This window comes from Heptranchias perlo, chromosome 28 (genome assembly GCF_035084215.1).
Source record: "Heptranchias perlo isolate sHepPer1 chromosome 28, sHepPer1.hap1, whole genome shotgun sequence".
In the NCBI taxonomy this organism is placed as follows: domain Eukaryota; kingdom Metazoa; phylum Chordata; class Chondrichthyes; order Hexanchiformes; family Hexanchidae; genus Heptranchias; species Heptranchias perlo.
Window position 1 is genome coordinate 35,707,574 of NC_090352.1, and position 27,936 is coordinate 35,735,509.

Here is a 27,936-nt window from a genome sequence, read left to right on the forward strand (position 1 = left end):
TAAACCTTTTTAATATATAGTTTCATACTCATGTGATTCTATGTCTGTATTTTATTTCTGTTGATCAACTTTCAGGCTATACTTTTCATTTAAACAATGCATGTAACCAATAATACCATATGTAACTGGTATTTTTCATATTGCCTAAATGGTATAGGGTTCTTTTCTCTAACAGTGTGCGGTAACCTAATCTCGATTACTCTTCTCTTGTCAATACCAATTGGAAATACATTCCAGCGCTCACTCTCTGCACAAATACTCGCTGAAACCGGAGTAGCTCTCTTTTTTTTTCTTTGCATAAATTAATTTAGAGCCGTGCAAGATTTCCTTCAGCTCTTAATAAACACCTTAGACAGCCCAGGCGCTTGGCGTCTGGCGGTGTAATAATAGATACAACAGATTGATGGATACTCTCGCTTTGTGACAGGTTGCTGCGCGTGCGTAGATTGTCCTTTTTGTTGGGGGGAGGGGGAGGGGGTGGGGGCAGATTGGATGAGGCGGGGCTGCGCGCGCATGCAAATGTGTCAATGGGCGTGTGCGCAACAATCTGCGAAATGTAGCGAGAAACAGGCCAATTGTATCGCGCTCGCAGTGTGTGCGCAGGCGCAGCTGCCGGAGTCTGCCCTGACCGGCTCTGGGGAGAAAGGATAAGTGAGAGCCGGAGCTGGTGGCGGCTGTCCGTCCGTCCGACCTTCTCCTCAGTCCCCACTCGTAACTGTTTATACTTGATCTTTTTTTAAAATATATATATATATATATACACACACGCGCACATACGTATATAACGGGAGAGAGCGAGAGGAAAGGCTGCCACTGACTGTAAGGCAGAGAAAGAAATGTCAGCCGCGCTTTATATTCTCTCCACTCTCGGCGGCTATGTGGTCACCACAGCTTTACTCTTCAAGTGCCCGACTCTGCTGCACAGTAAGAAGAAACAGAGCTTCAAATGCCGGCATATCTCGCACCGCGGAGGTAAGTGAGCGACAGCGGGACCCCAAGCAGGGATGGACGGTGTATGTACAGGGAAAAGCTGCCTCTCTTCCCCACCCGAGTATCGGTTAGTGAAGGCTGCGGATTTCCGTGATGGTTTTAACAATAGGAGCTTTGGGGGGTGCGAAGGGGGTTTGGATTCTTCAGATTGTGGGTTAAAGGTATTTATTCATATCATTTTTTTGTTGTTGTCCTAAACCCATAGTGTGTCGCGGTTGGGCTGTTACTTGCCGCTGACAAATGAGAAGTCTTTTTTTTTAGTGTGACTGCGAACTGATTGTGCGGATGGTGAAAGCCGTTTCCAAATGGCACTGCAGTCTCCCCGCCCCGCTCCCAATCCCCTAGCAACAAAAACACACACAATCGCCTGATGGGAATCGGGAAACTCTTTCTACACAGGCTGCAGACTGCGGCGGGTTTGGACCACGCTCTGGTTCATTGCCAGGTCTCATGAAGCGGTCGCTTCTCAATCCTGCTATCTGATGTCTCACTCCACAACTCCCACGGTCAAGACTACCTTCTTTGCGTGTTCCGAAATGATTCCTCCTTTTCGTGGAAGTTAGAATACTGATTGATCCCATTTGTTTTTTTTATTTCTCATCCCATGAAAGGGCACCGGGGACGGTCAGTGGTTAACGCAATGCTGTCTAAAGTATGAGAACTTAAGAGGAGGTAAAACCATTCAGCTTTTCACAGACCATGTGCAATTTGCACCGTCATGGTCTGTACCCAAATATCCGAGGAAGATGTCATCACTGGCAAAATTTCCCGAGAGAAAAAACTCTTGTGAAATTGCTCTCTGGTTTTCCATGGTAATCTTGCACAACTTTAGAACAATCTAACGCTGCAGTTTACATTCTTTATGCTGAGATTCTTCTGATGGGTTCAGGCAGGTTAGCCAGCAACCATCTGAGCCATACAGACTAGGAATATCTTGGGTTTGACCCTCGATTGGTGCTCTGTTAGCTGATCTCACCTGGGTTGGCAGTAGTGGTGCTACAATTAGCTTCAGTGTCCCTGGGCTAGGCTGGGGAGGAATTTGGCCAGAAAGGAGCATCAGTACCCCCCCCCCCCCCCCCCATTGAAAGTGCGTGCGTGGGGAAAGGATGAGGCTCGACTGTGAAGCCCATTGTGTTTAACGTTCTGGTGCTACTTACTGTCAATTCGTATTGGGTAAGGTACTGAGGACTCCCAGTGTCGGTGCAGCCATGCTGTTGTGGGGAGTCAACAGCTGCAGGAGAGAAGAGGAGTCAGTGGCTCAATGGGGGAAGAAAATTTCTGCATGCTAAACTGCCAAAGTCAGTGGATAACTTAGGAGGGCAGAAGCATGTGATTCTTCCCAATTGGGATGGGAGGACAGGCAATTCATGGATATTTCCGGATGATGGCAATGTCTCTTCTTGACTGGGCTGCCGGAGATAACAACAACTTGCATTTGTATAGTGCCTTTAATGTAGAAAAATGTCACAAATAACTTCACAAAGACATAATCAGAAATAAATGGACGCTGAGCCAAAGAAGGAGATGTTAGGAGGGGTGATGAAAAGCTTTGTCAAAGAGGTGGATTTTAAAGAAGATCTTAAAGGAGGAGAGGGAGTTGGAAGGTAGAGGGGCCTAGACATGGAATTCCAGAGCGTGGGGCCTAAGCAGCTGGGCATGGCTGCCAATGGTGGGGCAAAGGGTTGCCCAAAACAGCAAGTTAGAGGAACGGAGAGTTTGGAAGAGTTTTCGGCCTGGATGAGGTTACAGAGATAGAGAGGAGTGAAGCCATGATGAGACTGGGACATGATGTCCAATTTAAATTGAAGATGTTGGGGAACTGGGAGCCAACGTAGGTCAGCTAGGACAGGGAAGATTGGTTAGCAGGACTTGGTGCGGGATAGGGTACGGGCAGCAGAGTTTTGAATGAGCTGAAGTTTATGGAGGATGGGAGGTCGGCTGGCTGAGCATCAGAATAGTTGAGTAGGAGGTGACAAAGCATGGATGAGGGTTTCAGCAGAAGATGGGCTGAGATAGAGGCAGAGATGGATAATGTTGTGGAAGTGGAAGTAGGCGGTCTTTGTGATGGAGGTGATATGAGATCGGAAACTTAGCTCAGGGACCGAGGATATGTTTGGATGGGATACCCCGTCAGGAAAACCTAGCAGGTGCCAGAATGCAAATGACAACTGAGACAAAGATGATAGTCCATCACTAGAAACATTATGGCTATTGGACTATGCCTGGCCATTGTTTTCACGAAGGTTGCAGTTTTGAGAAAAATCACCATTCCACTTCAACTCTTTCACCTTAAAGGTCCCATCCCACAGCCAGAGTCCATTTATCTTGGCTGTAGGTATTTATCCGAGGACCAATGCTGTGCTGTGGATTGGTAAAATATAGCTCCAGATCTCACTGCTCCCCATTCAGTAAGGTATGGATTTCAACTAAGCCTCATGAGCGGTTCTGTGGAAGTTGAGAGAAGGAGATTAACCTGTGATAACTCATGTATCTTAGCATACATCCATTATTCATATGTGAGTCTTGATGGGCTATTTGACTGGGGGAGGGGGATGAATGGGCACAGCCGAGCCTGATTACTTCATCACTTCCAGCAGGGGTTGCTGAAAGGCTGGGCTATTTTCTCCGCGAGCATCCCGCCCCCAACCCAAGTTTTAAGCCTAACTGAGATCTGCTAACTCAGCACAGACCAGAAAGCTCATACTCATTGAGGCCATTGTGCTAATCTTGGTTAATAATATAAATTGTCGTATTAGGTCAATGCAAAGTTTTGCTGGATACCTTGGGTCAGGGAGAAATTCCGCAGGGCTTTATGTTTTACCTGTCGTAACTCGCCAGCACCCCCCGCCCCCGGCCAAAGGATTTGTGAGTAAGTGGGCAAGAGATGGTGTAGGAAGACCAATGTAAGGGAGGAAAATATATATATATTTTAAAACTTCATCCTCCTTTCTCTTCCATCTCCAAGCACACTCCAGGCAATGTGGGCAAAGTTTCTGTGAAACACTTTATTTTGACGCTTAAAATTAAGGCCTTTGCAGCTCCTGCGATGGAACAGCTGGGTGCATGCACTACTTGGAATGGTGTTGAGCCAGACAGGTGAGGAAGGTGGCAGGTTTGTTCCCTGGTTTGTGCTGTGCTGTGCTGAGTTAGCTGGTCTCGGCCAGGGTAGCAGTGAAACATTATTGCTTCTGGGCGGTGGGGGAAAGAGAATCAGATAGGTTTGCTGAAGTTACTCGTTCTGCTGTACTGGGACAAATTGAGCATGTGTGGACATTGGCTGGGGTTGGCATTGGGCTTGGCTATAATGCCTCCCTGCTGCAACTCCCAGCCACAGTCAAATACCTTGCTAACCGTCACTGTTTAGCTTCACATATCATCATTGTCCTCTGCTACCTCACCCAGGTAGCAAATCAGTGCCCAAGGAGCTCCACTTGAGTGCCTATAGGAGAAGATGAGTAATGGGGAAGAAAACCCAAATCAAACAATGTTCTCGCTCTAGTTTAGCTGCTGAAGGGGTCTGAGCAGTTTATACCTTTGAAATATATCCAGTTTCTTGGGGAGAATGGAGCTTTGCTCTCGGGGGAGTGAGGGGGGGGAAATCTCTACAAAGTAGAGGGACAAGATGGTATCCAGTGTCTAATTTTCATGAGGCCCCTCCCCTCACAAACCCATATTGTAATACCTTAATCTGTTGTAATCAATGAACCTGGAACGCAGTCGTCTGTATGATGTGCTTGCGATGTTTGCTGCTGTTGCACGATCTTCTCGGTACAATAATTCGTATCCTGGAGGATTATTTGCGCAATGGGCTGATTCCGAATATTTCTGCCTGTCTCCTCTGTGAGGTGCAATAAATGATTGCGATCATCTAACTGGGCAAGTAGTGAAGGCGTGTGTGCGATATCCAGCTGAGACCACCAGTTAAGAGGAAAAGAATTATTTTGATCCTATAATTTCTTGGCAATTAGTATCTTGCCAAGTGCCCACATACATGGTCCAACCTATAATGCACAGGATGGAACAGGCAAGATAATTATGAATGGGGAAGGCTGTTGACTCCATCTTAGTTCATCCATCCAGAGCGGTCCTGACACCTGCCTTCCCCCCTACCTCATTGTAGCATCCAATTGTTTCTTAAATAATTCCGGGGATTTTGCCTCTACTGCTCTATCTGGAAGTTTCACACTTTTTAATTGAAGAAGAATTTCCTGATATCGGTCTGAATCTGTGTTGCCTTGTTCTACTCTCAGTTGAATTTAAAGTAATATTCCGGGTTAACTTTTTTCTATACCCTTAACGACCTTACATACCCTCTCTATAAGATTATCTCTCAAAGTCTCCTTGTACAGGCCAAGAAGCCCATGTTTCTCTAGTCTTTTCTCATAACACGGACCTCTGAAACTGGGGATCAGTCTTGAGGGTCTTCTCTGCACTGCCTCCAGCGCTGAAATAGTCCTTGGTGACCAGAACTGGGCACAGTATTTAAGGTGCGACCTGACTAGAGCATTGTACAGTTTCATCATAACCTCCTCTGACTTGCATTCCACTGTTCTGGCTTTGTAGTTCAACATCCTACCCACCCTCACAGTATATAGGACATTGTGCTGATAGTGAGTGCCCTGTTGCATGCCTTGTTCCCAACTCTGCTCCTTTTTGGCTATGTGTACTTATAGGAACAGGAGTAGGCTATTCAGCCCCTCAAACGTGTTCTGCCATTCAATCAGATAATGGCTGATCTGTATCTGAACTCCATCTACCCACCTTGGTTCCGTAACCCTGAACACCCCTTGCCTAACAAAAATCTATCAATCTCAGTTTTGAAGTTTTCAATTGACCCTGAGCCTCAACAGCTATTTGTGGGAGAGAACTGCAGATTTCCACTACCCTTAGTGTGAAGAAGTGCTTCCTGACAATTGCCCCTGAATGGTCTAGCTCTAATTTTAAATTTGAGTTCCTTTTGTCCCTTATGACAAATCCTAACTAAAGTGTTTTAAGAAGTACGTTTCAATTTAAGGTCCATATTGCATTGGAACTTTGACCGCTGAATAAACGAAAACTCCATCTGGTGCTCAGTCAGATCCGAGCCCTTGCCTCACACACCACTCCCTAGTATAGAAGATGGGCAGATGGCCTGCTGTTGGACCTCTGCCAAAATACCCTATGTAATCAGCTGAAGGGGTGAGATCAGCCTGGATTAACTTGCTTTCTGATTTTTTTTTTTCTGCCCCTCTGTATGGGGATAGTCTCCCCTGCTGGTATGGCCCCTGCTGAAATCGGGAAATTAGTTCCCCACCCACAAGCACGCACTGTGTCACTGGGCCACCGGTATATCTGTCTGCCCTGGTGCCTGTTTGGCTCTTATCCAAGTGGATTTTCTTTCTTCTCCAAATCTCTCCTGGAGGTCGCTGACTCTTGAGTGGGGTGTGGAGGCTGCCCCCCAGTACCTCATCCTCGTGGCCTTTCCTCATGTGTGACCCTTAGGCAGTGGGTATCGGCTGGTTATTCAACTTTGGGGGGCTTCACATCTAAGCCCAATCATGTCCGCACCTGACAGTCCAGCCACGGTAACTGAATTGCAATCAGGGGCAGGAACTTGAGTTGATTTCTGTTCTTTCCCCATTCCCCACCACAAACCCTGTCTTGTTTTTTGTTCCTTTTTTTATTTTTTTGCTTCTTGCTAACTCAGGGTCTTTGAGGTCAATTGTAACACCCTATTGCTCTCTGATTAAGATCAGAACGTATCAGGCATTAGTCATTTTTTGTCTGATAGGGATGGTTGTTATTTTCCTTACTGTGATGCAACTTTACAATGTTTGATGGTTTTATGGTTGGTATTGGTCACAAGGCTCAGTCAACAGCTCAAGGTCTACCACTGCCGTGCTCCCTTCACAGATCAGCAGAATGTGATCAGGGCAGCGTCCTGGGAAAATTCCACAAGTAAAACCACAATTTGCATTTATATAGTACCTTTTAATGTAGAAAAAATGTCCCAAGGTGATTTACATGGGTGACAAATAAAAAATGGATGGCAAACCAAAGGAGACTAGACCAAAAGCTTGGCCAAAGAGATGGAGCTTAAAGGGGGTCTTAAATGGGGAGGCGGAGGACCTGGGCAACTGAAGGTATGGTCGCCAATGATGGGGGCAGGGGGGGGACTATGCAAGAGTTCGAACTCAGAGGAAAGGAGAGTTCAAGGGATGGTCGTAGGGCTGAAGATAGTTAAGAGATGGGGAGAAGTGAGGCCATGGAGGGATTTAGACACAATGATGAGAATTTTAAATTTGAGGCTTGGAGGACCGGGAGCCAATGTAGATCAACAAGGATGGGGTAAATGAAATAAAATTAAATTAAACGTTTGAAGAGATGAGGCCAGTGGCATTTTATAGTCATTTTATTTTTTAACTGTTTTCCCTCCCAATTTTCTTCCTCTTCCTGGCTTACAAACACATGTGGGAACACACGAAAAAAACTGTCCGGGTGAGCTATCATCCTATGGCCAACACCCATGGCACTGCACTCCAGCAAGAATCAGTGCTGTCAGGAATCGATGGAGAAAGTTGGAGACGAGGGCAGGGGAGAAGCAGATGACTGAACAGATCTATGCAAGCGATGCCCTCGGCGCAGCTGATTTTTTTTTCTTGGAACTTTTCCCTTTCCAGTTTCTCCAAGTCCAAACACAATACAAGAGTGTGGGAAAAGATCATAAGGCCCATCAATCACCAACCCATGTCGCAGCAAAATACACAGGAACAGGAGGAGGCCATTCAGCCCCTCTTGCATGTTCCGCTATTCAGTGAGATCATGGCTGATCTGTATCTCAACTCCATTTACCTGCTTTTGCTCCATATCCCTTTAATACTTTTACTTGAGAAAAATCCACCAATCTCAGTTTTGAAATTTTCAATTGACCCCCAGCCACAACAGCTTTTTGGGAGAAAGAGAGTTCCAGATTTCCACTCCCCTTTGTGTGAAGAAGTGCTTCCTGACATCACCCCTGAATGACCTAGCTCTAATTTTAAGGTTATGCCCCCTTGTTCTGGATTTTCCCACCAGAGGAATTAGTTTCTTTCTATTTACCCTATCAAATCCTTTAATCACTTTAAACACCTCAATTAGATCATCCCCTTAATAGAAAGAAAGAGATTTGCATTTATACAGCGCCTTTCATGACCTCGGGACGTCCCAAAGCGCTTTACAACCAATGAAGTACTTTTGAAGGGTAGTGACTGTCGTAATGTAAGAAACGCGGCAGCTAATTTGTGCCCAGCAAGCTCCCACAAACAGCAATGTGATAATGACCAGATAATCTGTTTTAGTGATGTTGGTTGAGGGATACTTATTGGCCCCAGGACACTGGGAAGAACTCCCCTCCTCTTTGAATAGTGTCATGGGATCTTTTCCACCTGAGAGGGCAGACAGGGTCTCGGTTTAATGTCTCATCTGAAAGATGGCACCTCTGACAGAGCAGTACTCCCTCAGTACTGAACTGGAGTGTCAGCCTGTATTATGCGCTCAAGTCTCTGGAATGGGACTTGAACCCACAATATTCTGACTTCTATAATCAAGGGAATACAAGCCTAGTCTATGCAACCTGTCCTCGTAATTTAACCCTTTTAGCCCCATTATCATTCTGGCGTCATACACCACTGACACCCTGCCCCCTCCATCTCCATTATTTCTGTATCCAAGGTTTAATACCTGGTCTGTGCTGAGGGCGATTCTCTGCCGGGGAGCTAGGCAGTGGGAACCCCAGCTGCTTTTTAATCTTTCTCTCTCTCTCTCTCCTTTCTCTTTCCTACCACTGCCCACCTGTTTCTGCCTGCAGTTTTCAGTTGGAGTCACAGGACAGCCCTCGGGTGGGGATGCCGCTAACTCAGATACAACTGAGGGCAATTTTAGTGCCGCCATATTGCAGCGGTGGCTGAGATCAGCTTACTCAGCTGGGGATCCATCATATTGAGTGTGGTGGGTTTGGGGGTGGTTTTGTTCCCCTTGTAATTGCACAATAATCTGTGACAGTTGTGACTGTGGCTTCTGATCACAAGGATCAGTCAGTCAGCACTTCCAGGTCTACCACAGCAGCGTGTTACTCTCGATACAAATCAGCAGATTTTAGTTGCGTAGAGTCTCCTGGGAAAGTTGCACAAATAAAATTATTTAACATTTCAAACTCAGACTTAGAGCTGTATCATTTGTAGATTTAGTACTGGGCGCACTAGGGAGAAAAAAAAAGAAAGACTTGCATTTATTTCTACAGCATCTTTCAGGACATCCCAAAGCACTTTACAGCCAATGAAGCATTTTTGAAGTGTAGTCACTGTAAGAAATGCAGCCAATTTGTATACAGTAAGGTCCCACAAACAGCAGTGAGAAAATAACCAGATAATCTGTTTTAATGATGTTGGTTGAGGGATAAATATCGGCGAGGACACTGGGAAAAACTCCCCTGCTCCTCTTCGAATAATGCTTTTGGATCTTTTACGTCCACCTGAGAGGGCGGATGGGGACTCGGTTTAATATCTCATCCGAAAGACAGCAGTGCAGCACTCCCTCAGTGCTGCCACTGGGAGTGTCAGCTTAGCTTTTGTGTTCAAGTCTCTGGAGTGGGACTTGGATCCATGACCTTCTGACTCAGAGGCAGGAGTGCGACCCACTGAACCGTGGCTGATGGCTGACACCGGGGTGGGGGGGGGGGGGTCAAATCAGCTCGGATTCCCGCTCCTGATTGCTGTCCAACACATCCAGCTGGAAGTGTATGGGTGTGGACATCAGGTGAAGACTGGACCAAGCTTGGCTGGTGCCCATGGAACCCAACTCCATTGAGGAATCGATGCCTGCCGGAAAGGAGGGAGAAAAATTGGAAGTGGAAGGAACGGAAGAGGAAGGAAAAAGTACTTTAACTGTTCGATCTCCCTCTCATGCCTCTCTCTAACTGCACAGAATTACCCTCGCTTGCGCAAAAATAAAAGCTAAACATTATTAGGGTGCTTCGGGAGGGATGGTTAGTTCTTAAGATCTATTCCGCAATCACAGGGCAGAAGTTTAATATTTTTTAAAAATAAAATTTCGAAGTTCAGTATTATTACATTGAAATTTTGAAAGTTCTTTGAGCTTACAGGATCTACTGCAGCTTAAAGGGGCAGGTCTGTGAGAAGCACAAAGCAAACCAGTGCTGGCCAGCTACTCGAGCCTGGATTACAATGACGGGTGCCTTGTTCTTAAAATGCTGATCTTTGTATGTTTGTACCATTCCTTAGAACTTGTTACAGCTTTAGTTTTCAGTTACCGTTGCCTGAGAGAGTTAAATATCGCCTACTTAGCCAGCGCACATGTAGCTACTTGTTTTGTGGTTTGGACGCTATAATCACGGGTGTCTTTCTGCGGCTAAATGGTCCTGTGTTCAAGGACCAAACTGACTTTGAAATTCAGTATGGGAGTGTGACGTTTGATTGCAATGCTCACTACCAAAGAGCAGTATTTCAAACTGCTCGTAATGTTTTTGAATCACATCGGGAGGGAATGGTGTTTAATTTATTCCCAATTTTTTTTTTTAACCTCCATTCTGCCCAGGCCCATATCCCAGGTGCAGAGGGACCCTGTACAGGTCGTACTCTATTTGTATCATCGTCTTTCAGCTTCATTTCCTGAAGGAGCTGAACCCCCACCCCAAATAATACAAGCCACATTGCTTAACCCCACAAATAAACCCAAATGGACTTGAACCACACGGTTCCAGACACCTCAGCTACATCTATACTTACGCCTGTGAAAGAAAGAATGAATTTGCATTTATATAGCGCCTTTCACATCCTCAGGATGTTCCAAACAGCTTCACAGCCAATGAAACATTTTTGAAGTGTAGTCACTGTTGTAATGTAGGATACGCGGCAGCCAATTTGCGCACAGTAAGGTCCCACAAACAGCAATGAGATAAATGACCAGTTAACCTGTTTTTAGATGTTGGTTGAAGGATAAATGTTGGTCAGGACACTGGGGAGAACTCCCCTGCTCTTCTGAGAAATAGTGCCATAGGATCTTTTACGTCCTCCTGAGAGGGCAGACTGGGCCTTGGATTAACGTCTCATCCGAAAGGCGGCTCCTCCGACTGTGCAGCACTCCCTCAGGACAGCCTGGATTTGTGCTCGAGTCTCTGGAATGGGACTTGAACCCGCGACCTGCTGACTTAGAAGCCACTGAGCTCAGGCTGACATCCACTGGGTTCAATGAAAAACCTTTATGCGCCAGCTTTGAAGGATAGGGGCTCGTTTGGTGGGATTTACCTGCCTGTGTTGTATTGAAGATCTGTATCATGTCAGTCTGCTCAGGAGAGCTGGCAAAATTACCTCCATTAGTGAGAAATAATCCTCGGGCCAGACGTTGAAAGTGTTTCTGTTTTCCCTCTTGGCAGGTGCTGGAGAGAACCTGGAGAACACAATGGCAGCCTTCAGACAGTAAGTAGCACCAGCTCCATGCTGGGACTTCAATGCAGTGCATAATGGGGTACAAAGCGACTTCAGTCTAACATCTGGTGCTCGGGAGTTTCATAACAGGTTTTCGCCAGTGTGAGAGAGGCAGAGAAATGAATCACAGGTCTCTGCTGGGGGCGATCTGTTTTTAACTCTTGAGGTTTACACTATACCAAAAGCAAAATACACTATATTGTTTTTGTGCCAGCATCACAATTTGTTTTTCTCTTTTTCCATTCCTTGCCCTCTTGCCCCACCAGCTCAGATTTATCCCCGTCCTTTCATGCAGGCACTGGGTAATGGTTCCTAAAGCACCGTGCTCTCAAATGGATTTTGTGCTCAAGTGTCTGGAGTGGGACTTGAACCCACAATCTTCTGACTCCCTGTCGAGAGTGCTACCCACTGAGCCACGGGTGAAGTCGTGATGGAATTGTTGTGCAGCTGTGTAGAATGGACGGAGGCTATAATTGGCGAGAGTGCGCAGACAGTCTGCAGTAAGTTAACTGTTAAAAATAATTAGTAATTAGCAGATGAAATGCAACTAGGAAATTAAATGTTATGCATATCATAGAATCATAGAATGATACAGCACAGAAGGAGGCCATTCGGCCCATCATGCCTGTGCCGGCAACTGACCTAACTCACCGATGGACAACTAGGAAGCTTGCTCATCAACATCATCCACTTAACGTATATTTATACTGCGCCTTTAACGTAGGAAATGTCGTGAGGTGTCTCCCAAGAGGAGAAATGGACAATGAGCACTGGCAGGAGAGTTAGGGGAGATGGCTGGAACATGGCCAAAAAAGAAAAGGCTTTAAAAGTTGGGGAGAGAAGTAACAAGGTGGAGGGTTTAGGGAGAGAGTTCCAGAGAGGGCGATCAAAGTGGCTAAAGGCTCTGTCATCTATGATGGAGCAGAGAGAGAGAGCGAAATGCCCAGGAGGCCAGAATTGGAGTACCAAAGAGCATTGGGCGAGGTTAACAGAGCTGGAGGAGGTTGCAGAGGTAAGATGGAGGGATTCGTGAATGAAGGTTTTGCCTTCGATACTGTGGGAGACAGAGTCAGCGACTACGGGAATGATGGGGGTGCAGGACAAGATATTGGGCAATAGAGTTGGAGCTGTGTATGATTGATCACGACAGTTTGGCGTTTGAGATGTTGAGTCTGGAGGTGACCAAATTGCCAAGTATTTTTAAGTTGCAAACATATGGAATTGTTGGATGAAAAAAGACCAAAGTCCATCTAGTTCGCCTTCTACCGTCCTGGTAGTCGCATGATACAAGGCTTCAGAGGGTTGTGGGTTCAAGTCCCACTCCAGGGACTTGAGCACATAATGCAGGCTGATACTCCCAGTGCAGTACTGAGGGAGTGCTGTACTGTCGGAGGTGCCGTCCTTTGAATGAGTTGTTAAACCGAGGCCCCGTCTGCCCTCTCAGGTGGACGTAAAAGATCCCAAGGCACAATTCGATAAAGAGCAGAGGAGTTCTCCCCGGTGTCTTGGCCAATATTTATTCCTCAATCAACATCACTTTTTTTTGAAAAAAGGAACAGATTATCTGGTCATTATCACATTGCTGTTTGTGGGATCTTGCTGTGCCCAAATTGGCTGCCACGTTTCCTACATTACAACAGTGACTACACTTCAAAAAGTACTTCATTGGTTGGAAAGTGCTTTGGGACGTCCTGAAGTCGTGAAAGACGCTATAGAAATGCAAGTCATTCTTTCTTTTTACTCTTCCCTGACCTTGCATAAAGAGTTTTTCTCTAGCAGAACGTTTTTTTTTAAAAATAAAACTGGGAGGCGACTGGTCATGTTATGTTTCTCTTTTACTCTCCTCTCCTCTCTCCAATCAGGATCCTGTGAGTGAGAGAGTGACCTTGTACCAGGCCTTCCAGCAATGTTGCTCTTGAGTCAGCAGGTGAGAGGTTTATGGGAACAGCGTGGATCTGCGGAGGGTGGTTGTGGTTGGACACAATCCACCGATCCCACACATCATGCGCTGGTGCTCCCTGTTTTGACCACATGCTCGTTTAATTTTAAAATGACTTTTTTTAACGCCTCCTCTTCACCACCCCACCACCCCCACCGTTCCTTTCTGTGCTGCTACTGAGATCCAGACTTAACGTTGATGGGGATTACCCAAATCCAGCTCCTGAATTCTCCACTCAACTCTCCGCCCTTCATGCTAATCCGTTGGGATAGGAGAGGAGAAAAACTAGACGCATCGGATGTCAGGACCTATGGCTGAAAGGGTTAACACACCAGTGTATTGCAGCAGTGACTCGTCTTCTAGTTGTGAAATCTTAGTCTGGTGCCTTAGTATCTTTGAATGCTGCCTTCACAAAACTGCAAGATTCTAATCTTTAAAGTGAGACCTATATTAGGTCCATTTTTGAAAGTAAGTGAAATTGGAGCCTGCGAGCATTCTGACTTTAGACGTCCTGACGATTCCTGAATTGTGTGGAGTTTTGCTTCTCTCCCGTCCCTAGGGATTGGCTTGAAGAGCAGAATAGTTTGGTGTAGGGTTCAGTCACCGGATTTGGTCTGTCGTGATGTTTGCCAAGTGATGGATAGATAGATAGAGAGAGAGAGAGAGAGAGAGAGAAATCCAGTGTTACCGGCTGTTAGATTGTGCTAATTATTACAATTTTACATTTCAGACGTGCAAAGAGCTTCAAGTTGTAGGTGCAGTTTATCGGAAAGTTTTATTTAGAATCATACAGCATAGAAGGAGGCCTTTCAGCCCATCGTGCCTGTGCCAACTCTTTGAAAGAGCTATCCAATTAGTCCCACTCCCCCGCTCTTTACTCATAGCCCTGCAAATTTTTCCTTTTCAAGTATTTATCCAATTCCCTTTTTAAAGTTACTGTTGAATCTGCTTCCACCACCCTTTCAGGCAGTGCATTCCAGATCATAACAATTCACTGCGTTAAAAAATTCTCCTCACATTCCCGCTGATTTTTTTTTACCAATTATCTTAAAATCTGTGTCCTCTGGTTACCAACCCATCCGCCAGTGGAAAGAGTTTGTCCCTATCTACTCTTATCAAAACCCTTCATAATTTTGAACACCTCTATTAAATCTCCCCTTAACCTTCTCTGCTCTAGGGAGAACGATCCCAGCTTCTCCAGTCTCTCCACATAATTGAAGTCCCTCATCCCTGGTACTATTCTAGTAAATCTCTTATGCATCTTCTCTAAGGCCTTGGCATCCTTCCTAAAGTGTGGTGCCCAGAATTGGACACAATACTCTAGCTGAGGTCCAGCCAGTGATTTATAAAGGTTTAGCATAACTTCCTTGCTTTTGTACTCTATGTCTCTGTTTATAAAGCCTAGGATCCTGTGTGCTGTTTTAAGTCTTATTAGCTTGTTCTGCCACCTTCAAAGATTTGTGTATGTGAAAAAGTGTGCTTCAAAAACTAAATGCAGGGCCCCTGTGAGCTTCGACTCACCCTTTGCAAGTTCCTGCTCCGTTATTATACAGACAGACTATCTCCCACTCATCCAGAAACAAATTTTTTAAAAAAATATGTAAACATACCACAAACCAACACTTCCCTCTTGACCTGAGGTTTTTTTTGTAAGTGTCATATTGATTGCCTGATATGTGTGAACTCTGGCCTCTGCCTCTACCACAAACAATTGATCTCCTTGAACAGACTTGAAAGAAAGACTTGCATTTATATAGCGCCTTTCATAATCTTAGGACGCCCCAAAGCGCTTTACAGCCAATGAAATACTTTTGATGTGTAGTCACTGTTGTGCGGTACCTTGGGGATTTGGCAATTCCTTCTCTCTTCTCCCCTCTCCTCCTTAACAATAAAACCTTTCAGTTACAAATCTGAATGGGAGTTCTTTGTAAGATAGGCCTCTGAGGTTTCCAAGGCAACGCTGTGCTTTTTTTTCTCTCTCCCTTTCTTGCAAAGGATTGACTTCAAAATCCTAAGTTGGTGGTGGAGACAGAGGCTAATGATGTTTGATTGTTGAGCAATTCCGGCTTAATCCCTGTTTTTAATTTCAATCTTTTGTTCATTCATATAATTCCTGAATCAATTATAATGCTTTTTTAAAAAATATCGGCTGGGTTAAAACTTTTAAGACATCCTCAAAAGTTTTGTGAAATCTAGAAGTCCCATTTAAAAAGAAAATTTGCATTTATATCATACTTTTCACATCCTCCAAATGTCCCAAAGTGCTTCACAGCCAACTAAATACTTTTGAGGTGCAGTCACTGTTGTAATGTGGACAAACAGCCAACTTCTGCACAGCAAGATCCCACAAACAGCAATGAGATAAATGACCAGATAATCTGTTCTTAATGACGTTGGTTGAGGGATGTTAGGCCAAACTGTTAGAAGAACTCCCCTGCTCCTCATCAGTAGTCCCAAGGGATCTTTTACATCCACCTGAGAGGGCAGATGGAGCCTCGGTTTAACGTCTCATCCGAAAGATGGCGGCCCCTCAGTACTGTACTGAAGTGTCAGCCTAGATCATGCGCTCAAGTCTCTGGAGTGGGGCTTGAACCCACAACCTTCTGACTCAAAAGCGAGAGAGCTATCACTGAGCCAAGTTGACGCTGTAAGACACCAGTCCATACTAGCCTCGCTTTCAGTAGTTACTTTGTGGGTAAACAGATGCATCGTGATTGGTTTTGAGGATTTTATTTTCATATTTCCCCCAGCAGCATCAGACTGCCAGTACTTCACGGGCAGTAATTATTGGTCAGGGTAGGACTGGGGGACAGCAGCAAAGAAGAAAAAGATATATTATTTTCTCTTTGCGTCCACTGTCTTGAAGGCTGATTTAGGAAATATACGTGCTAAAGACCAGGTCTCCATTTTCCAAGTTGGCCTGGACCAGTCGACTGGAGGCACAGGACTATATACATGTAGTGGGGGTGGTGGGGGGCACTGAAGTCTGTTTGACATTTCTCTGCCAAGGCTTGGGTTAAACATAAAAACACCTTCTGAGAGGTTATGTGGAAAATACAGAGGCCTTGAACCTGGAGGAATGTGTGGCATGGAATCAGAAAGCCGCATGATGGGATTACACACAAAATAAAACCAACACAGCAATTATTTACAATGGTGGGTTTCTTGGGAGCTAACTGTGCTTTTCTCTCTTTTTACTAAGTGTTCTCCCCCAACTCTCCCTGAAAGGCTGACTCGTACAGGGTTATGGTTTAACCCTGAATTGCTGCCTTTTATGTGAGTCGAAGCCGTTTAGCGTCCAGTCAGTTGACCTTAGTTGGGGTGGGTTGGGGTTTAGTTTGGGGTGGGATGAGGATGCTGAACTGCCTCCCGGGAAACCCATTAACAGCGTGCCACCAGCTGTGTGAGGTCTGCGCTTTGGGAGCCCGTGTCATTGGTACAGGTCTTGGCACAATTTAAAAACTGCACAGTGTTAACTGTGGCTCAGTGGGTAGCACTCTCTCCTCTGATTCAAAAGGTTGTGGGTTCGATTCCTACTCCAGGGACTTGAGCACATAATCTAGGCTGACAGTTCTGTGCAGTACTGAGGAGTGCTGCACAGTTGGAGGTGCCGTCTTTTGGATGAGATGTTAAACCGAGGCCCCCTTCTGCCCTCTCAGGTGGACGTAAAAGATCCCATAGCACTATTTTGAAAAAGAGCAGGGGAGTTCTCCCTGGTGTCTTGGCCAATATTTATCACTCAACCAACATCACTAGAAAAAAAAAAGACAGGTTAATCTGGTCATAATCACATTGCTGTTTGTGGGAACTTGCTGTGTTTCCTACATAACAACAGAGACTACACGTTAAAAGTACTTAAATTGGCTGTAAAAGGTTTTGGGACATCCTGAGGTCATGAAAGGTGCTCTATAAATGCAAGTCTGTCTTTCTTTCTTTTATTGCATGTGTAAGTGTGATTGATGTGAGCCTCCCAAATGTACCCTTCCAATCTTTTCAAAGGTGGGCCAAGAAAACACTTGGTAAGACGAGGCCAGATATAAATTGTTTAGTTGCTTTATTTCATAATATGATTGGACTCACTTAATTCAATCCATATAACCGATCTTCACATACTAATACAAAATAATGAACACAATACACTTTCCTGCATCGGGCGGCGGGGGAAGGTCACCTTGCTTGCATTAAACTGTGTCAGCTGTGGCTCAATGGGCAGCACACTCGCCTCTGAGTCAGAAGGTTGTGGGTTCAAATCCCACTCCAGGGACTCGAGCACAAAATCCAGGCTGATACTCCCGTGCACTGCTGAGGGAATGCTGCACTGTCGGATGAGACGTTAAAACCGAGGCCCCGTCTGCCCCCTCAGGTGGACGTAAAGGGTCCCGTGGCACTGTTTCGAAGAAGAGCAGGGAAGTTCTCCCCTGTGTCCTGACCAACATTTATCCTTCAACCAACACCACTGGTCGTTATCACGTTGCTGTTTCAGGGAGCTTGCTGTGCGCAAATTGGCTGCCACGTTTCTTACAACAGTACAAAAAAGTACTTCATTGGCTGTAAAGCGGTTTGGGACGTCCTGAGGTCGTGAAAGGCACCATATAAATGCAAGTCTTTCTTTCTTTTAAACAAAGTAACTTGTAACCACCCTCCTGCATCCTAACCTACTGAGTCTGGCAAAATCCTGCCTGCGCAGCTTTCTATTTGAGAACCTGATGGTTAGTGAGTGTTTCTATCCCTGTTTTAATTCCCGTGCTTACAAACAGAGGGGGTGGGGGGCTATGCCAAACATCCCCTGCCGAGCGCCCAGGACTAGGGATTTCCCAACACAGTGGGTGTGACGAATTTTGCAATTGCTGAGACAGACTAAAACATTGCTTATTGTTTACAGCTTTTGGGGGACAACTTTTATACCCAGCTGATTAGCATTTTAACCACCTTTTTTATTTAAAAAAAAACTTGTGTGAATGTACTTTGCTTTTAAAAGCAAACATTTAAATGTACCTCTTTTTTTTGTATCCTTTCTGTGGAAAAAATGGTCACAAAATCCCAAGAAATCACGGTTCCTAATCCTGATCACATTCCAGTGGACTTGCCCCTTCCCCCTTATTGAAAGTGTGCATTTGTTGACTTTGAGCTCCCTTGTGACTGTCCCTAGCACCACACCACAGACAAGTAACCCGCTGGCTCACTCATGAAGTGCCTCTTGTGTTGAGGTACTGGAAGGATGTGAAGCTATACTGCAGGATGAGTCACCACCTTCAGGAGAGGAGGGAGAGAGGGGGAGAAATTTGGACAGGAATGAAGGAACAAATAACTGTGGTGGGACCAGCCGTATAATTAACGTAATGTCATAATCACTGCTTTGGTTTATAAAAACAAGAGAAGCACCACGCTGCTTCTATCAACATAAGAAAAGTAAATCGAAGAAACTCTAAATCTCAAATAAGTCTTACAACTTTAATCTGCTCCTGTTGAGTATCAGTATAGACGGATCACAGAACAGTAGAACGCATATTACCCCTTTTTTATTCATCTTTCATATCAGTTATACTGGTTAGGACTCAGCTGGAGTATTCTGTCCAAATTCTAGGCACCACATTTTAGGAAGGATGTCAAGGCCTTGGAGAGGGTACAGAGGTGATTTACCAGAATAGTACCAGGGATGAGGGACTTCAGTTATGTGGAGAGACTGGAGAAGCTGGGATTGTTCTCCTTGGAGCAGAGGATGTTATGAGGAGATTTAGTAGAGGTGTTCAAAATTATGAAGGGTTTTGATAAGAGTAAATAGGGAGAAACTGTTTCCACTGGCAGGAGGGTCAATTACCAGCGAACAGATTTAGGATAATCGGCAAAAGAACCAGAGGGGAGATGAGAATTTTTTTTTAACCCAGCAAGTTTTTCTGACTTGGAATGCGCTGCCTGAAAGGGGGTGGAAGCATATTCAATAGTAACTTTCAAAAGGGTATTGGATAAATTACTTGAAGGGGAAAAATTTGCAGGGCAATGGGGAAAGAACAGGGAGCAGGATTAATTGGATAACTCTTTCAAAGAGCCGGCACAGGCACAGTGGGACGAATGGCCACCTTCTGTCCTGTAAGATTCTATGATTCTATATACTCAAATCAGAATTCTATCTGTGAGCACTCCTCTTTGCTCTCTTCCCCCCCGCCCCCCCCCAAGTAATAATGAAGTAGATTTTGAAGTGGTGTAATCTTTGCTGTAATATAGGGAAATGCAGCAGCCAAAATTGCATGTAGCAAGGCCCCACAAACAGCAATGAGATAACGACCAGATGATCTGTTTTAGTGATGTTGGTTGAGGGATTAAAAACTGGCCAGGACACCAGGGAGAACTCCCCTGCTTTTCTTGCCGCAGGATCTTTTACGTCCACCTAAGAGGGCAGATGAGGCCTCGGTTTAACGTCTCATCCATAAGATGCCACCTCCAACAATGCAGCACTCCCTCAGTACTCTACTAGAGTTAATATTTTGTGCCCAAGTCTCTGGAGTGGGACTCAAACCCACAACCTTCTGACTCAGAGGTGAGAGTGCTACCAAATGAGCCACGCCTGTCACTTATGAAGCAACTGGAATTTTTTTTTATCTGCTAAAGGTGCTCTTAGTGCCCTTGATGTCAGCAGGAAGCAGTCTCGGGCTGCACTCATTGTCTGCGGTTTAAAAAGATAACAGGTAAAATAGAAACCACATAAATAATTAGAGATACAAGGCAGTCACTTCAAGGCTGTCATCTGACCCGTGGATTCAGATAACAGAGTTCTAAACTGTTGACGTCTCCGTCCTTCATGTTAGATTACAGCAACAACTAGCATTTATATAGCATTCTGGGATGGAAACTATTCATTTTCTTTGGATAGACTACTCCCTTTCCACATCCCGGCCCTCAAAATCACCCTTGCAATGTGTTGAGCATCATTTGCTGGAAGAGGGGGCAAGTGACCTCCTGACTTGCTCCCAAGCCCCTCCGTAACCAGCTGGCTAGGAGAAAGGGGAGCAGCCCATTTGTCCTTCAAACTGTGCTAGTATCTTGCGGCTGGCTGGATCCCCCAAACTTTTTGCTATGTGTGAAGGGCTTAATTCCCCAGGGCAGAGAAGGCTGACGCGATTTAGTCGAGGTTTTTTAAAATGATGAGGTGCTTTGATAGACCTATTTCTTCCGATTGGGGAATCCGTAACAAGAGGCCGTCGATTTAAAATGGTCACCACGAGACTGCGGAGAGATTCGGAGAAATTTGTTTGGGTGGAGGGTTATTAGAGCTTGGAATGGTTTGCCACAGGGAGTAGGTAAGGCACCATTTAAAGGAAACTTGGATAAATGTTTGAAACAGAGGAAGGTGCAGGGCTTTAGGGAGAGAGCGGGGCAGTGTGATTGGTTTTGGGATTGTCTAGCAAAGAGCCGGCACAAACTCAGTGGGCCAAATGGCGCCGTTCTGTGCTGTAAACTCTAAGCTTCTCTGCTGTGTCAGTAATAACCTGCTGTGTGAGATGCTGCATGAGGAAGTTTTAAGTTTTCCTTTCACTTTGTTAGCCTCCAGTTCCTCCCCCCCCGGCCCCCGAACTTTTGACTTTAACTGTCTGGTTTTTGTTTCTGTAAACAGGTCACCAAAATGAAAGCAACTGATTGAAAATCAGGGAAGCTTTGTGGGAAACTAGGAATGGAAATAGTGTCCTCCATTTTTTTTTATTAACACTGACATTTTAAGGGGGTTATATTTTTCTTCTCCCCCGCCTCGTTGGTATAGTTCCTGTGGAATGGCCATTCTTCACCCTAAGATATGGTGCTTGTTGGCAGGCTATTCGACTGTGGAGGGTCTCACGTCCAAGCCTGGTCCTGTCTTCGCCTGACGTTCACACACCTGGGCTGCCGGCTGGCGTCACTGGATAACGATTGGCATTGGAAGCCCTCGTCGACCCCAGCTTTGGTCTTTGCGATCCGCAGCTTGTATGTTTATACGCATTTAGCTTGAGCGGGTGGCACAGTGCGTTGAGGAGTCCATATACCACGTTGTGGGACGGGGGGGGGGGTGGGTGAACAGATTAACTTCCGGGATTTATTTTGTTCCTCCCCTAACAAGGCCACGTGTTTCCCATCTGGAGGTGGGGAGAAAACTTGAGGAAAAAGTGGTTCAGGAGCAGGTGTCTCTGTCTCCGTCTCCGCCTCCCCCAGAAACTACATTAATGGAATATTGGGAAAGAGCAGGGAGATGGGATTCAAGTGGATAACTCTGGTATAGGCAGCAACCTTTGCTGAAACCTCTGATTCTCTGATTTAATGAAGGGATAAAAATGGTTCTCTATCCTGGTCCTTTGGCTGGAGAAGGGGAGGTGGAGGACTTGGGTGGGGGAGTAGCGTGCGCTGGGATCTCATGCTCTATCCCTCGGTGATTGTTGCGCTGTAACTATTCTGTTGAGCAGCTTGTATTTGTAACTCATTCCTTGGTACTTGTAAATTAACTGACTTTTACCATTCGACCGTTTCAGTGCCGTGGAGTTGGGGACGGACATGCTGGAGCTCGACTGTCACCTGACCGAAGATGAGCAAGTGGTTGTGTCACATGACAACAACTTAAAGCGAGCCACTGGGATGAATGCGAATATCGCTGATCTCAAATTTTCGGTGAGCGGTAAACATTTTCTAAAAGTTATCTTAAACAGCTGTGGTATTTCTCTTGCATCAGCCTGTCACTTCATGCCACAAAGTACAGAATGAAGTTGCACATTGTCGACATCTTTCAAGCGTACAGTGAATTGTTACTTTGGCAAACATGGCAGCCATTGTGTGCACAGCAACATCCCAAGAACAACAAATGAGATGACAGACAGGTGATGGCTGTGGAAGGAATGATGCGCAGGACACGGGGAGAACTTTATGCTCATTTTTTTTTTTAACAGTGGCACGGGATCTTTCACGTCTGCGTGAATAAGTGGCTCAGGCTGCCATTGGTTTAACATCTCACTCGAAGGGTGGCACCTCTGACAACGCAGCACTCCCTCAGTACTGCACTGAAGTGTTGGCCTGGATTACGTGCTCACGTTCTGGAGTGGGGCTCGAACCCACAGCCTTCTGACTCCAAAGATGAGTGCTAACTCGACGCTGTTTGTCCAGTTCCAAAATCCCCTTGCACAACAAAAAAATAAATAAATGGAGGAAGATGCCAAATATCCCCAGATAGAATTTAAGCCTCTCATAATGGGCTGACCTGGCAAATTAATCCAAATGATAACCAGGGAGGGACTGTCTATAACAACCACTTGTAAACAATTTTGCAACACCAAGTTATAGTCCAACAATTTTATTTTAAAATCCACAAGCTTTCGGAGGCTTCCTCCTTCCTCAGGTGAATGTGAAGCTGAGGAAGGAGGATAAGCCTCCGAAAGCTTGTGGATTTTAAAATAAAATTGTTGGACTATAACTTGGTGTTGTAAAATTGTTTACAATTGTCAACCCCAGTCCATCACCGGCATCTCCACATTATAACAACCACAGCATCTTGAAACTTTAGAAATGCGCCTTTGAAATGCAGCCATGTAGATGCTGCTTTGTGTTTCTTGATCTATTGTGTAATATTTACTCATCAATTCGCACGTCATTGACCTGGATTGAGAGCTCAATATCTGGAAGAAGAGAGCATTTCACACACTCCGCAGGAAACAAAAGGCCACAGGTTCAGAGCTGTAAAGGGCAAATGTGGGACAGACGTTGAGAGAGAGGTCATCAGCTGGGGAGGGTGCCAGGATGGGACTCATTTAAGGAACAGCAAGGTGCTATAACAGGGAGTCAGTAGGGTTCGTGTTCTGGCAGGTTGAGATCAGATCAACTGGGACAAGGGGGCTGTCTTCATTCCAACTCATCTTGTGGCAACGATTCCCGGCACAGTCAAACAGCAGCTAATGTGCTGAAATTCCTGCAACGACAGTCGATTTGGGTTGGATAATGTCCATGCCATTCCTGTCCGCTGTAACCAGACAAGTCTTACAGCTTGGCTCAGTTGGTAGCACACCCACCGCTGATTCAGAAGGTTCAAGCCTCATCCAGGACTTATGCTCCTAACCCAAGGCTGATAGCGTGGTGCAGGACTGGGGGAGTGCTACATTGTCAGAGGTGGCTTCGGGCAAGAAGTTGAACTGAGGCCCCTTCTGTACGTTTTGTAGAAAGAAAAGAATGACTTGCATTTCTATAATGCCTTTCACAACCTCAGGACGTCCCAAGGCGCTTTACAGCCAGTGAAGTACTAGCTGTAATGGGGAGACGGTATGGTTGCAGACTGAGAAGTGATTTAACAAAAGTGGACCTGAAACAGCTACTTGAAGGTAAATCAGTGACAGAGCAGTGGGAGGCATTCAAGGGGAAGATTCAAGGGGTACAGAGTAAACATGTTCCCACAAAGAAAAAGGGTGGGACTGCCAAATCTAGAGCCCCCTTGGATGACAAGGAGCATACAGGGTAAGATAAGGCAAAAAAGGGAAGCTTAAATCAGACACCAAGAGCTCAAAACTGCAGAAAGCCTAGAGGAGTATAGAAAGTGCAGGGGTGAAATTAAAAGGGAAATTAGGAAAGCAAAGAGAGGGCATGAAAAAAAATACTGGCAAGTAAAATTATGGAAAACCCAAAAATGTTTTATAAATACATAAAGAGCAAGAGGATAACTAAGGAAAGAGTAGGGCCTAATAGAGACCAAAAAGGTAACCTATGTGTGGAGGCGGAAGATGTGGGTCTGGTTCTTAATGAATACTTTGCGTCTGTCTTCACAAAAGAGGGGAACGATGCAGAGATTATAGTTAAGGAGGAGGAGTGTGAAATATTGGATGGAATAAGCATAGTGAGAGAGGAAGTATTAAGGGGTTTAGCATCTTTGAAAGTAGATAAATTGCCAGGCCCAAATGAAATGTAACCCAGGCTGTTAAAAGAAGCAAGGGAGGAAATAGCAGAGGCTCTGACCATCATTTTCCAATCTTCCCTGGCTACAGGCATGGTGCCGGAGGATTGGAGGACTGCTAACGTACCTTTGTTTAAAAAGGGAGAAAAGGATAGACCTAGTAATTATAAGCCAATCAGTCTAACCTCTGTGGTGGGCAAATTATCAGAATCAATTCTGAGGGACAGTATTTAGAAAGGCACGGATTAATCAGGGACAGTCAGCATGGATTTGTTAGGGGAAGGTCGTGCCTGACTAACTTGATTTGAATTTTTTGAGGCGGTAACCAGGAGGGTCGATGAGGGTAACACATTTGTTGTAGTCTATGTGGATTTTAGCAAGGCTTTCGACAAGGTCCCACATGGCAGACTGGTCAGAAAAGTAAAAGCCCATGGGATCCAAGGGAAAGTGGCAAATTGGATCCAAAATGGGGTCAGTGGCAGGAAGCAAAGGGTAATGGTCGACGGGTGTTTTTGTGACTGGAAGGCTGTTTCCAGTGGGGTTCCGCAGGGCTCAGTACTAGGTCCATTGCTTTTTATGGTATATTTTAATGATTTAGACTTAAATGTAGGGGGCATGATTTAGAAGTTTGCAGATGATATGAAAGTTGGCCGTGTGGTTGATAGTGAGGAGGAAAGCTGTAGACCGCAGGAAGATATCAATGGACTGGTCAGGTGGGCAGAAAAGTGGCAAACGGAATTCAATCCGGAGAAGTGTGAGGTAATGTATTTGGGGAAGTCAAACAAGGCAAGGGAATACACAATAAATGGGAGGATACTGAGAGGTGTAGAGGAAGAGAGGGACCTTGGAGTGCATGTCCACAGGTCTCTGAAGATAGCAGGACAGGTGGATAAGGTGGTTAAGAAGGCATATGGGATACTTTCCTTTATTAGCCGAAGCATAGAATATAAGAACAGGGAGGTTATGCTAGAACTGTATAAAACGCTAGTTAGGCCACAGCTTGAGTACTGCGCACAGTTCTGGTCTCCACATTACAGGAAAGATGTGATTGCACTAGAGAGGTACAGAGGAGATTTACGAGGATGTTGCTAGGACTGAAGAATTTTAGCTATGAGGAAAGATTGGATAGGCTGGGGTTGTTTTCTTTGGAACAGAGGAGGTTGAGGGGTGATTTAATTGAGGTGTATAAAATTATGAGGGGCCTAGACAGAGTGGACAGGAAGGACCTATTTCACTTGGCAGAGAGGTCAATAACCAGGGGGCAAAGGTTTAAAGTAATTGGTAGAAGGATTAGAGGGGAGCTGAGGAAAATTTTTTCACCCAGTGGATGGTGGGGGTCTGGGACTCGCTGCCTGAAAGGGTGGTAAAGGCAGAAACCCTCAACTCATTTAAACAGTACTTGGATAAGCACTTGAAGTGCCGTAACCTACAAGACTATGGACCAAGTGCTGGAAAGTGGGATTACACTGGATAGCTTTTTCGACTGGCACAGACATGATGGGCCGAATGGCCGCCTCCTGTGCTGTAAATTTTTCTACGTTTCTAACTCTGGTTGGACGGTATTCGAGGAGGTTTCATCACATGACCTCCCACCCCGCTCCTACCATTGGTTGCCTGACACGTCAATGCTCAAAGCAATTAGTCAATAATGGTGGCTACAATACCCACAATCATCTGCGCTCCAGAAACTGCTCATTCTATTGGGTGGTTTTATTGGTTACATTGCATCCTAGGGTATGTTATAAAGTTAGGCCACAGCGATTTTTTAAAATTCTCCTGGGTTGCTCGCAGCAGTGTCTGGGAGATTCATCTACAATACCGGGAGACCCCAGGACAATCCGGGAGAGTTAACAACCTTGGGAGACAGTAGGTTTGAGAAGAATGAGATCAAATGGGTTCATAGAATGATACAGCAAAGAAGAAGGCCATTCAACCCGTCATGCCTGTGCTGGCTCTTTGAAAGAGCTAGAAAATAAGTCCCACTCCCCTGCTCCTTTCCCGTAGCCCTGCAGATTTTTCCCCTTCAAGTATTTATCCAATTCCCTTTTGAAAGTTATTATTGAATCTGCTTCCACCACCCTTTCAGGCAGTGCATTCCAGATCAGAACAACTTGCTGCGTAATTTTCTTTTCCCCCCTCATGTTGCCTGTGGTTCTTTTGCCAAATACCTTAATGCAGTTAGTGAGCCACCTTCGTCTGAACCGATCCATCTAACCAGTGATCTTAATTGTAGCCAGACAAGGCTGTGGACTGGCTCGAGGAAGATCTCGCAAAACACTTTTTAAAAAAAAAAAATCACCAACAGCTGAGATTATAAGATGCAGAACAAAAGTACATTAGGAGGAACGAAAGTCGTTAATCCAAGGGGGACCTGGGGCCCCTCTCAACTCTGCCAGCCCTTCCTCTACTGGATGAACCACGGCTTCATTTAGTGAGTCACCCTGTGTTTGCACATTGGAGACCCGTCTCTCTTGAGTGGCCGTGGCACATGTTTGAAGGTTTTGATTCTTTGTTTTACTTCTGTTTTATTTGGAACCAGCATTGCCGATGTATCAAGTGACTGCTCTACGTCAGTGCATGAGTAATCCGTGTACTAATGTGAACTGTTCTTCTTCCCCCCCCTCCCTCAGGAGCTCCCGCCCTACCTTTGCAGGCTGAGTATCTCCTTTCAGAAAGGTAAGAAGATCTGGTTTGTACACAGGGGCCCTTGGCTAATCTGCAAATTGCTTGAGGTACTGGAGCAGCATTATGTTTCAGCACGTCCCACTGGAAAGCAAACTTCTGTGTTTGCTTGGAATAATTGCACAGTTTCTCGTGCTGCTGTTTGATCCATTTGGGCCAGGAATATCTGCCCCTTAATGCTGGCTTAGCTGATCTCAGCTGGGAGAGCTAAGGGGACACTGCAGTCGGAGTATTGAGCGCCAGAGTGGAGAAAGAATATCTGACAGGATTCCTCATACCGTCCTACACACGAACATACAAATTAAGAGCAGGAGTAGGCCATTTGGCCCCTCGAGCCTGCTCTGCCATTTGATAAGATCATGGCTGATCTGATTGCAACCTCAACCCTACTTTCCCGTCTACCTACTATAACCTTTGACTCCCTTGTTAATCAGGAATCTGTCTAACTCAGCCTTAAAAATATTCAATGACCCTGCCTCCACCGCTCTCTGGGGAAGGGAGTTCCACAGACTCATGACCCTCTGAGAGAAAAAATTTCTCTTCATCTCCATCTTAAATGGGAGACCCCTTATTTTTAAACTGTGGCCCCTAGTTCTAGTCTCTCCCACAAGGGGAAACATCCCCTCACCATCTACCCCTTCAAGCCCCCTCAGGATCTTATATGTTTCAGTAAGATCACCTCTCATTCTTCTAAACTCCAATGTATACAGGCCCAACTTGTCCAACCTAAGGTAACCCCTTCATCCCAGGAATCAGTCGAGTGAACTTCTCTGAACCGCCTCTAAAGCGATTATGTCCTTTCTTTAAATAAGGAGACTAAAACAGCACACTGTATTCTAGATGTGGTCTCACCAATGCCCTGTACAACTGTAGCAAAATAGTTCTACTTTTATATTCCATTCCCCTTGCAATAAATGACAACATTCCATTTGCCTTCCTAACCACTTGCTGTACCTGCATACTAACTTTTTGTGATT

General features: G+C 45.4%; 1 protein-coding gene across 1 annotated transcript in view; it reads left to right on the forward strand.

Moving 5' to 3' along the window:
* The first annotated feature begins 607 nt into the window (after nucleotides 1-607).
* The window catches only part of gdpd1 (glycerophosphodiester phosphodiesterase domain containing 1), a 41,047-nt gene continuing 13,718 nt past the window's right edge, over nucleotides 608-27,936 (forward strand). Inside the window, exons 1-4 of the mRNA XM_068008475.1 lie at nucleotides 608-972; nucleotides 11,399-11,441; nucleotides 21,882-22,017; nucleotides 26,908-26,953. Coding sequence (XP_067864576.1) covers nucleotides 837-972; nucleotides 11,399-11,441; nucleotides 21,882-22,017; nucleotides 26,908-26,953 — 361 coding nt within the window. The 5' untranslated portion in view covers nucleotides 608-836. The remainder of the gene's footprint in view (nucleotides 973-11,398; nucleotides 11,442-21,881; nucleotides 22,018-26,907; nucleotides 26,954-27,936) is intronic.